Below are 12,187 nucleotides of genomic sequence, written 5' to 3'. Positions count from 1 at the left end.
CTGATTTGCATTGAAATAAATTAAGATTAATAATCACTTATACTGTGGGATAACAGAATAAGTGAATCCCTTAATCAGAATATGATTAAGTTGACAATATAAGGAAGCACAACATGTGGGACTAAACAATAGCAGAAAGAAGAGATTAAAAAGTATGGATTACAGACTGAATGTAGAACTAGTAAGCCTTTGTGTCCAAATTTGGAACATTTTAGTATTAGGATACAGGCACATTCTAATGTTCTTTCCCATACTGTTGATCCATATTGGAGTCCTTTCCAGGTAAAAGGCAGTAAGTAGGACAGACCAGGTAAGTGGATGGTTTATGATCCCATCCCATGAGTATATACAGTATTTTAAGTCTTACCCTGGAGTAGGCTTATGAATGGATTTGAATAGCATAATTCCTAATATGTTCACAAAACAGACAAAACCTAAACTAAACCAGCTGTCCTTATTTTTTCTAAGGCTTGGTCTACATTTTTCTGAAGGATGAAAAAATCTATTGGGTGTAAAGGCATTTCCTGGTAATTGAATCTTCATAAGACTTTGTTTTGGTTCTTTAAAGGCTGCTCTCAAAGTAAAAGAAAATAGAAATAGTGTTACCTGCTCTAAGAAATACTCCATATTTTAAGTTAAAAATGATTCTGGGAATTTTTAAGTGAATGTCTTTTTTTTAAGGCCTTGCATTTTAATGTCTTGTTTTAACTTGGTGTCTACTTCTACTTCAGAGAAAGAACTTTGAATTTTCCTGGTGACAATGAGACATATTTATTTAAAATTGATTCATATGCATGAATATTACAAATCTTCAATGTTTTCCTACCTGCTTATGATTGAGATGAAATACCAGTTATTAATCTTCCTAGGAATTAGAAGATAAATGAAACAGAACCTAAAGATCTAAGTAATCATTTTTTTCTTTTTCTTTTTTTCAACCTGGGACCCTTGAGGGAGTCATTTTCTTTTTAAAGAGAACTTTTCCCTGCTATTTTACATGGTAGTCAAGATGTATTCCATCACAGGGTTACTACTTCCAGTGGGGGGGTCAAAGGGAGTACCTTGTGATGTGCGTTACTAAATGCATGAACAACTAAATTATCAGAAATTCTCTGTTTCTATCCTTTTTTACACGTGCTGCAATGCTTTTGTTAATAGTCTAAACGTTAAAATATTAATATGATATTGGTTCTTACAAAACAGAATAGCCAAGCACTTGTTATAAAAAGTATCTCTAAATTTAGCCTCAAAAAGAAGACTTTAGGTGTTTATTTGGGAGTGAGAGGAATTGAAGCATAAAGAGATCTCCGTCTCCCTGATCATATTAATTTACAGATACCAAAACAGAGAGATTAGTACTATTGGGTTCTCCCATGCCTCCTTTGCCTCAGTTAAATCATTAAGTAAGCAAGGTAGGAAGATGAGAGTGGCATAGCAGTGAAATAACAAATAATTTGCCTTAAGAGGTTTTTGGGGGTAACATTATTGAGATATGATTCACACATTTAAAGTGTACAATTCGCCATCACCACAATCTGCCTTAAGCTTTTAAAAGTATAATAATCAAGACCTTTTTCCCTGTGCAAAACTCCTGCACAGCTTCTTTTTCAGGTGTGTATTCACCATGTCAGCTCATCCAGGTTTCATCTCTCCTTCTCTCCATCCTTGGTTTGCTGATATTTTAGCAGGGAGACACTACCAGGGTTGAAAATTTCTCTGTTAAATGTCATTCTCATTTCTAATAGAAACCTATAAGGAATTTGGGGTCAGCAAGCCTGAGGCCCAAATATTATTGGATCCAAGAGAATCATTAAATGAAGTAGGAAACACTGAGTCGGCTGCAGCTGAAAGCCGAAAGGATGGAGAGATGGTACGAAAACCAGGATCTTCAAACCTCCTCTTTAAAACCCTTGATTGCCATACTTTGGAAGCTACTTATGCTGACAGTCAAAATGATGAAAAACTGCATGCTGTCTTTTCTTTATTAAAGTAACTCTTCTCATAAAGGTACTGCGGTGTTTCCATCATGTAAAGCAATCCTATTTCCTTGTAGAGAGAGCTTCGTTTAGGAGCCTGAATCTCCAAGCAGAGTCCGTTAGAGGATTTAATATGGGACGAGCAGTCAGCACTGGCAGTCTGGCCGGCAGCACCCTGAACAAACTTGCCGTTCGACCTTTGTCAGTCCAAGCTGAGATTCTGAAGAGGCTATCCTGCTCTGAGCTGTCGCTTTACCAGCCCTTGCAAAACAATTCAAAAGAGAAGAGTGACAAAGCTTCATGGGAGGAAAAGCCCAAAGGGATGAGTAAATCATACCATGATCTCAGTCAGGCCTCTCTCTATCCTCATCGGAAAAATGCCATTGTTAACATGGAATCCCCACCACAAAGCATTGCGGAGCTGGTGGGAAAACCTTTTCACCAGATGGGAAGATCTGATACAGAATCTTTGGCAGGATTCACAAAACTTAATAAGTAAGAATATGATTGACTTACACAGACTACATATTTGTAAATTATACATTTCATACATTTGGTTTTGTTTTGACATTTTATTATTTTCACCATATTTTTTTTTGCATTGACACTTCCCTCCTACCTTCCTTTTCCTTCTTTAGTTCAAAGTCTGTTGCAAGTTTAAATAGAAGTCCTGAAAGGAGGAAACATGAATCAGACTCCTCATCCATTGAAGACCCTGGTCAAGCATGTGTTCTAGGTCAGCATAAACAAGCTTACCTTTTTTGTCCCGTACCTCATGCTCAGAGGGAAGTAAATGAAATCACGTTAATTATCCAGAAATTATTTTGGATTCTATGTCCTAACTTCCAAAACTGTGAATATAAACTTTTAGGTTACCTAAAATACACCAAATCAACAGTTGACTTAGCAAGTGATTAACAAGTAATGGCACAGACTGTTCCTCTGTTTCCTCTTGGTCATGGTAGCCATGACAGTCATACAGAGAATGCAGTCTTACACCATTGCATTGGATCACCCTCCTTTGACTTTTCCTTACAAGCCTGTGTGAGTGGACTCTGGTAATGCTATATTTTTTGAAGAAAGGTTTATTTAGGATGCTTTCACCTGAGCCTGAACAGAATTATCTCTAAAAACTTAGATAATTTTATAGAGTGTACTATAGGTTGGTAGGTATAAATTCTTAGTTGATTTACATTTCTTCAAATTCTCCCAGCAAGCTGGAGCCTATTAATTATTTAAAATGCTACCTTGTAAGATACATAGTTCAGGTTTCCTGTTGCCTTGTGCATCTTAAAAGGGAAATACACTGGAGTCGCTCTTTCAGAAGAGTAGATATTTAAGCACAGAAATCTGAAATACTACCCAAAGTATGACACAGCATAGGAGACAAAGGGAAACATGGATAACCCCTTCTGGTGTTATACCAAATGCTTAACTTAACTCTACTTAACTCTCTCCTTAAACCCAAAATTTGTTAATTTAGTCCTAATAACAGAAACTTAAAAAGTATTTTTTATTCTATAATTGGATTAGGAGTATGTAGAATAAATTAAATCATAAAAGAACTCTACATTATAGTAACTAAATGTTTATGGAAAGTAATATTAGTTTATTAATAACAGATAAAATGCACAGTTTCATCCTATAGGTAACCCTATATGTTGAAAATAGTCTAAGAGACTGGTTCAATTTTTTTTTTTTTTTTGAGGTAGTCTCGCTCTATCACCCTGGGTAGAGTACAGTGGCATCATCATAGGTCACTGCAACCTTCAACTCCTGGGCTCAAGCAGTTCTCCTGCCTCAGCTTTCCGAGTAGCTAGATTAACAGGCGTGTGCCAACATGCCCCACTAATTTTTTCTTTTTTGGTAGAGAGAGGTTCTCAGTGTTTCTCAGGCTGGTCTCGAACTCCTGACCTCAAGTGATCCTCCCACCTCAGCCTCCCAGAGTGCTAGGATTAATAGGTGTGAGCCCCTGCACCCAGCCTCATATTTTAGGAAATACTTTTCAAAATATGTTGACATAAAATGGGATCTCATAGATACTAAGTCAGTTTCATTAGGAAGGCTTTGGTCTATCTGACAATTCATCACATATCAGAAGGAGAGTAGTAAATATTTTATAGGAAAACAGATAAACGCACTCTTAAAAGGAAAAATTTCTGCATTTTTTAAATTTAAATTATTCATTCTTATTGAATATTCAATTCAATTTGAATTTGAACATTTGAATTCAATTTGAATTTGAACAAATGCAAAACTCATTTCAGTTTCATCATTTCATATTTGATATATCAAAATATATTTGTGTTTAAATTTATGCTGCAAAACAAGTTAATATGCTTAACTATGATTTTAAAATTATAAACATGCCCATTGTGGGAAGACATATTTTTCTGAGTATAAATAAAAGATGATGTTGCTGTCTTAATTTTTATTGATTTTTATGAACTTATCAGAATAAATTACTTCTGTATCTAGTATCTGACCATCTTATAAAATGTCTAATAATTTAATTTATACCACAGGAATGACTATACATAGTTCTGGAAATGCTTCATCCCAAGTATCCTTAAAAGACAATGGTAGGTTTACCAAATATTTTTCCCCTCATTTCCATCATCTTTTCTCTTTTCTTCTACCTTATGAGATAGTCTTGGACCTAACAATGAAGAGTCTTTAATTCTTTCCTTAAGGCCAGAGATCCAGGCCTTATACTGAAGTCAAAGGAGAGTTGTTTTTTCTAGCATTGTGGTGATGTGATGGGACCTGTGCTTTAGGATATTGTTAATGAACTAAAGTAATGGCAAATTAGAGCTAAGGGCACTAATCAGGAAGCTAAGATAGTAGTTCAGGTGAGAGACAATTTTGATTAAAAAGAGTTTGTACTAAGGCAGTTATTTTAAAGCAATGTTTGAACTGAATCTTGAAATGAAAGGAGAATTTATTCAGACAGAACAGTGGAGGTAAGCATTCCAGATCAAGGACGTAGCATGATCAGAGACATGGAGACATGAGAAAAGGTAACAGGTTTAGGGAACTACAAGAGTTTTAATACGGAGGCACATGGGGACCTGGATGAAGCTTGAGAACTAAGTAGGGACCGGTTTTGAATCTTATCCTAAATATTACGGGGAGAATTTGAAGACTTTAAATGTTGAGATTGGTAGTTTAGAAGGCATCTAAGAAACAAAACTGTAGAAAGAAGACCAGAAATGTACAGTGACTTGAAAATCAGTGGCTTCAAAATTTTTAGAATTTAGGTTGCAAAGTACTTTCTTATACATTATCTTATTTGACCTTTCTAACAATTTTGATGGGTAGAAAAGAATGTTTTATTATTACCTATACGCTACTTTCCTCCAAAAATGTCTCAGTGTTACTCTCAGATTTTTAAAGTTAAAAAAATCAAAAGCCTATTCAGAAAGAAGCAAGTATGCTAATCAAAATTATTAATGTAGCTAAACTTGATATAAGTTTAGTTTTAATTTTCCAAATAGCTAAGGCCAAAAGGAAGGTATGAGAGTAAATTGAACTATATGGAATAGCTGTTTTTGTTGGTCAAAACTGTCAAACACCAGAGTTCTATTTTGTATAATTCTCATTCTCTAATAGAAATACACATATTTCCTTTCTTCAAGAAAGGAAAATTTTTCTTAGAATTAAAATTGTGTCAGAAAGTAAAAATATCTACAGTGCCTTAAATACAGCAAATGCAGGAGGGGTTTTTCCATCTCAATTTATATTTATATGTATCAGTCCTCAAAAAACCTAAGGGCCTATCAGTAAAGAAAAATTTATTGAACTTATACTTGGGCCTACGTTACTAAGACCCTGTTATATAGGTTTTGATGATCACACTGCTTACATGGACTGAATTTAGAATACCTATGTACCTAAAATTAGTATGTCCATATGGCAATAATTATTGACTAGCAGTTATTGAGTGCTTACTATATATCGATCACTGTTCTAAGCACTTTATGTTTATCTCTCATTTAATCCCCACAACAACCCTATGAGATGGGCACTAATGTTATTTCCCTTTCACAAATGAGAGGTTGAGTTGTGCAGAAGGTCACAAAGACAGCAAGTGGTGGCACCATGATTTGAACGAAGGCAGTCTGTTTCCAGAGTCCACTCTGTGATCTACTTGTTAGACCTCCTTCTGGTATGATAATGCCTAATTATGTCTTGGTGTTATTTTTCCCTGCTAAACTTTTTTTTTTTTTTTTTTTTTTTGAGACAGAGTCTCACTTTATTGCCCAGGCTAGAGTGAGTGCCGTGGCGTCAGCCTGGCTCACAGCAACCTCAATCTCCTGGGCTCAGCGATCCTACTGCCTCAGCCTCCCGAGTAGCTGGGACTACAGGCATGTGCCACCATGCCCGGCTAATTTTTTGTATATATATTTTTAGTTGGTCAATTAATTTCTTTCTATTTTTGGTAGAGACGGGGTCTCGCTCAGGCTGGTTTTGAACTCCTGACCTTGAGCGATCCGCCCGCCTCGGCCTCCCAAAGTGCTAGGATTACAGGCGTGAGCCACCGCGCCCGGCCTTCCTGCTAAACTTTTGAAAGAAGCTGGATAATAACCTATGTAGGGATGAGAATTTGAAATGTGTTTTAACTTAGGTTCTGATGGGAAAGAATGTGAATTTATATTGGATATCCAACGTGCAAAGTAGTTTCTCTATTTAAACCTTTAGAAGCCTGATCTCCCCACCTGCTTCCTATAGGAAGGCCAATCCACCTTCCTGTGGAGGTGTGCCCCAGTCACCTTCCAGACAAGGCCATGTTTTCCTCAACACTCCTTTTGAATCTGCCCAAGTAGCCTAACTTAGTGCTTGCTTTCTTGAAAATCAAGTTTTCACATAATAGAGCATGGCAAACATGGTCTTCCAAATAAAATAACTAAGGATCAAAAAGTTAAATTACTTGCCCATGAGTTAAATATGGACTTCTTATTATAAGAAGAATACGTGACTTCTTATTCTAATGTTCTTCATGCTGGTTGAGATTACTGAGAGCAAATTGTAAGTGAACATCAGTTAACGTTAAATTATTCATCACTTAGAACGAGGATGAATGTATTAAATTCAGTCTTACCTTTTATGGCCTCCAGAGATTCTTAAAGAATGTAAAACTTAAAAGAGAAGGTAAAAGAAAAAAAATCATGTGTCTTCTAATCTCACACTTTGAAACACATGTGGAAAGGATTCCAATCCCTTGATTGTGATTTCAGGAAAAAAGTTGCTCAACTTTTCAAAAAACACACTTATCTTCCTTTATAAGAGCAAAACCTACCTGGCTGATTCTGCCAGTAGCATATGCCTGTCTGAAAGATTAAGCCATGCATGTCTCAAGTGCATATGGCTGGTAAGAAAGAAAAAAAATTATTTATATTATTTAAAAGTTTTTTAGGCCGGGCGCTGTGGCTCACGCCTGTAATCCTAGCTCTTGGGAGGCCGAGGCGGGTGGATTGCTCAAGGTCAGGAGTTCAAAACCAGCCTGAGCAAGAGCGAGACCCCGTCTCTACTATAAATAGAAAGAAATTAATTGGCCAACTGATATATATATAAAAAATTAGCCGGGCATAGTGGCGCATGCCTGTAGTCCTAGCTACTCGGGAGGCTGAGGCAGAAGGATCACTGCAGCCCAGGAGTTTGAGGTTGCTGTGAGCTAGGCTGACGCCACGGCACTCACTCTAGCCTGGACAACAAAGCGAGACTCTGTCTCAAAAAAAAAAAAAAAAAAGTTTTTTAAAAGAGTAAAAAAAATGTAAAACTCACCCAAGAATTAAAAAAAATATATTTTTAATGTTTCTTGTTTTTCTGTGATTATTATACAGCAATTGAAAAGTTTTAGCTCAGTTTGTTGTTATGTTGCTTCCTGTAATGTACAAACCACAAACTACATATGATCCCTGACTTAATGATGGTTCAACTTTACGATGGTGCAAAAGTGATAGGCATTCAGTAGAAACAATATTTTGAGTACCCATCAACCATTCTGTTTCACTTTCAGTGCAGTATTCAATAAATTACAAGAGATATTCTAGACTTTATTATAAAATAGGCTTTGTATTTGATGATTTTGCCCAGCTGAAAGCTAATGTAAATGTTCTGAGCACATTTAAGGTAGGCTAGGCCAAGCTATGATGTTTGGTAAGTTAGGTATATTAAATGCCTTTTTGACTTATGATATTTTCAACTTAACAGTGGATTTATTATGACGTTTACAACCTAACAAGGCTAAGTATCTTTCCATTCTTAGTTTGGATGAGGAACAGCAACTCAGGAGCCATGATTACCCCCAGGCTGTTTTCTCATCCTTCATTCATTTTATGCCATATTTACTACCTAAGATTTTGCTTTTCCAGGAACTACATGCCTTTGGACTTATTAAGTAACGTAGAAAGATGAATTTAATCAGTGTCTAGGAATCCTGATTCCTGGGCAGCAGGTGGTTAAATCTGAAACTTAGAGGAGAAAATGGAAATTCAAAGCAATATTATCATTTCATCACTTTACAAAGCACTTTGATTTTATCTGTTCTCTCATACCACCTCACCAATATGGTCACTTAAACACTGTACTGATTTCAATTTCTCATGTGACCTAACCTCCTTATTTGTTTTATTTTATGGTTTTTGTTCTGTGTTAATTTGCATTTGTTCTAGCTAATTACCTATTTTAGGCTAAAGATAATCCCATTAAGCTAGGCATTAATTAGTAGGTGGGCTTTTGCTTAGGACTACCTAATATTTAGGCTCTTCACACCATTATGGAGTGATTTTTTTTGTAAGCTCATTGATAAATTAATTAGAAATGTCAAATTACTATTACTCTTATTAATTATAACTAAGTTTTAGTCAAAGAAACAACAGAATAGAAGCATATACACTACAGGGAACTAGCAAACTTGCACTAAAATGGTGCTTAAGATAAAAGGTTAATTCACTCCTGAGAGGAAATTACTGTTGTTACTCTTTTCTGAAAATAAACGATTTTATTTCTAGAATATGAAGTACCATATTTACATCATTTAAGCATCTATATGTTGCATAACAGAATTACTATTTGTTTTATAATATACTGATACAATTTTAAGTCCATGAGTAGTTGTATGTTTGATATACAGAAATGAGGTCTGTGTTCATAATGATTTGCTTGTTATAAAAATGCATAGGAAGGATTAACAAAATTCTGTATACTTCAGTGAAGCCATATCTCTAATTTTCAGAAATCTTCAATATGCTTGAACTATATAGAGTTGAATTTGAAGATTCAGTTTACAAAAATATCTTTCTGAATATGTTGAACTCACTCCCCACGACTACCACCACCTTCACACACAGACCAGTTTGAACTATCAAATTGTAATTGACTTTAAGAAGTGTGTGTGTGTATGAATGTTTGAATTGCTAAGTAGATGAATTAATTTGATTAACATGGCAATTAAGCATCAAATTTATTGGTTTAATTAAGATATTTTGGAATGATTAGCCTACTTTATAAAAAAACTTAATGGAAATGAGAAAAAGTAAATTCTAGTTCTGATGCTGACATTCATTCAATTTATTTAACTCGCATTTATCAACTACTGACTTTAGGCATTTTGCTGGGCAGTGATACTAGCTGTAATGTTGAGCAAGTAACAAACTGTTATTCCTCATCTGCAAAACAATTATTAAAAATCTCTTTACTTACCTCATGAGATTATTCCACAAATGTGAAATAAATGAAAATTCTTTGAGAGTAGATGTGCTAGACAGGGCATTATTAGTGGGACTTTTAAAAATAGATCCAGTTTCTTATTGTTGGTTTATTTAAGAACTTACTAAGAATATTTTCTAATGATAAATAAAAATGTCAACTATTTATTAGAGGGAAATTCTTAATATATTGAGCATTGTCAAATTCAGAGTCAGTTGTGAAGGAACAGAAAGAGATGGAGTCAGAAAACCTAAGTTAAAGGTTTAGCTCTTTCTTGTATTAGCTGACTGAGCCTGCTCAAATCATTTAACCTCTTGAGATTTATTTAATCTTAATCATATGTAACTGAAATATATTGATTGCAAAGGAAATAGTTTGTGAGGAATAAGTGTGATAATACAGTCATTTTTAAAACTGTAAATCACTGTAAAAATATAAGATAACAATACCAATAACCTTAAAATAAAAATTTTAAGTGACTGAGCAATCTGTTAACAAGATTTGTTTGAATTGTAACAAACTGACAATCTTGGTGCCTGAACATGTTATGTTTATTTTATTTTAAAATTTTAAATTCTCAATAGATGTACTACACAAAAGATGGAGCGTAGTATCTTCACCAGAAAGGGAGATCACATTGGTGAACCTGAAAAAAGATGCAAAGTATGGCTTAGGTAAGTCACTGTGAGATCCTGGAAGGTCTGTGAGAATTCACAGAAAAGTCTATAGTTTAGCACTGGCACTAAGACACCAGCCCGGTTCCAATCAAGATACTGGCTGCCCACCCACAACCCCCATCACCCCACCCAACTAGTCACTAAATGCCAAAGATGTGTCTAACACGTGTTATCAATCATATTTGATATCAACAGTCTCCACATTTCTATGTTTCAAGCAAGCTGATCATTAGTCATTGAAAGCAGGAGTATTGTAAAGATCTTTTTTAAATGTGCTATTTTACAGGATTTCAAATTATCGGTGGGGAGAAGATGGGAAGACTGGATTTAGGGGTATTTATCAGTTCAATCACCCCTGGAGGACCAGCTGATTTGGATGGATGCTTAAAGCCAGGTACTTTACATTTTGGTAATTTTCTAGACACTAACAAGCGTGAATTTGCAAAGATGGCAAAAGTAGAACTTAAGTCAAACAAAAATACTCAGAAAGGAATGACCTTGCTAAAACTTAGAATGAATTTCTCTTTGTTGTTGAAAACACTGGATTGTCTATTCATACAGGAGACCGTTTAATATCTGTGAATAGTGTGAGTCTGGAGGGAGTCAGCCACCATACTGCAATTGAAATATTGCAAAATGCACCTGAAGATGTGACGCTTGTTATCTCTCAGCCAAAAGAAAAGATATCCAAAGGTAATGTTACGATTGTCTCTTAGTTATGTGTTCTGTTTCACTTTTCACAAGCACTTCAATACATTGGCCCAATAAATTAGATTTATGCTTCTTGTTTCCCTTCTGGCAATTTGATATGTGTAGTTCTGATTATTTTAATTTTATGCATCAGTATAACTTCTTCCTTCGTCACTCCTAAGATTTTTGTCTCATTCCTCTTTACTAATATATGCACAAATATTCGTTCATTGTGCAAAATTAATGTCACTTAAGTAAGTTCTGATTATTTGGTGTGTTCCATCTTAGGTCAAATCAGAGATAGAATTTTGTATAATTAATATTATATAATAGTTATCTATGAAGTCCTTTCCTGAAGCAAATTATAAAAAGGAAAATAACAACAACAAACCACAAATTTAAGAACAAGACCATATCATTTTGTTTCATAGTGCCTGTTGTGGTAGAAAAGGCACTTGGTGTGAAGATCAGATGACCTGAGTTTGAGCCTTACCTGTGCCACTTATTAGCTGTATGACTTAAGTACTCTTGAGCCACAGTTTTGCGTTTATTTAAAGAAGAGGCCGGGCGCGGTGGCTCATGCCTGTAATCCTAGCTCTTGGGAGGCCGAGGCGGGCGGATTGCTCAAGGTCAGGAGTTCAAAACCAGCCTGAGCAAGAGCGAGACCCTGTCTCTACTATAAATAGAAAGAAATTAATTGGCCAACTAATATATATATATATAAAAATTAGCCGGGCATGGTGGCACATGCCTGTAGTCCCAGCTACTCGGGAGGCTGAGGCAGAAGGATCACTCGAGCCCAGGAGTTTGAGGTTGCTGTGAGCTAGGCTGACGCCACGGCACTCACTCTAGCCTGGACAACAAAGCGAGACTCTGTCTCAAAAAAAATAAAATAAAATAAAGAAGAGACAGTGATCTCTGCTCTGCCTTGTCTACCTTGCACCGAGTTGTTAGGAGGATCAAGTGATAGACGGTGTTTCTGAAAGACGCACATGTAGCCCCTGTGGAGCAGAACAGTGCAGTGGGCAACTGGGAGGGCTCCAGGGTCCAGGGGCAGATTGTATCTTAACCACTAAAAACCGTGTACCTTGAGCAAATGACTTGCACTTTCTAAGCCTCACTGTGTTCATATAT

At 35.7% G+C, this 12,187-nt stretch overlaps 1 protein-coding gene across 8 annotated transcripts in view; it reads left to right on the top strand.

The window, feature by feature from the left end:
• PTPN13 (protein tyrosine phosphatase non-receptor type 13) overlaps positions 1–12,187 on the top strand; it is a 174,388-nt gene that overhangs the window by 110,327 nt on the left and 51,874 nt on the right. For 4 of the 8 annotated variants that reach the window (XM_075998654.1, XM_075998653.1, XM_075998650.1 and 1 more), the window contains 6 exons: positions 2,054–2,471; positions 2,615–2,712; positions 4,502–4,558; positions 10,271–10,360; positions 10,650–10,757; positions 10,925–11,056. In XM_075998654.1, coding sequence (XP_075854769.1) covers positions 2,054–2,471; positions 2,615–2,712; positions 4,502–4,558; positions 10,271–10,360; positions 10,650–10,757; positions 10,925–11,056 — 903 coding nt within the window. The remainder of the gene's footprint in view (positions 1–2,053; positions 2,472–2,614; positions 2,713–4,501; positions 4,559–10,270; positions 10,361–10,649; positions 10,758–10,924; positions 11,057–12,187) is intronic. The other 4 variants (XM_075998652.1, XM_075998651.1, XM_075998656.1 and 1 more) reach the window with 2 other exon arrangements.

This window comes from Microcebus murinus, chromosome 29 (assembly GCF_040939455.1).
Source record: "Microcebus murinus isolate Inina chromosome 29, M.murinus_Inina_mat1.0, whole genome shotgun sequence".
In the NCBI taxonomy this organism is placed as follows: domain Eukaryota; kingdom Metazoa; phylum Chordata; class Mammalia; order Primates; family Cheirogaleidae; genus Microcebus; species Microcebus murinus.
This window is presented reverse-complemented; position numbering and strand designations above follow the sequence as displayed.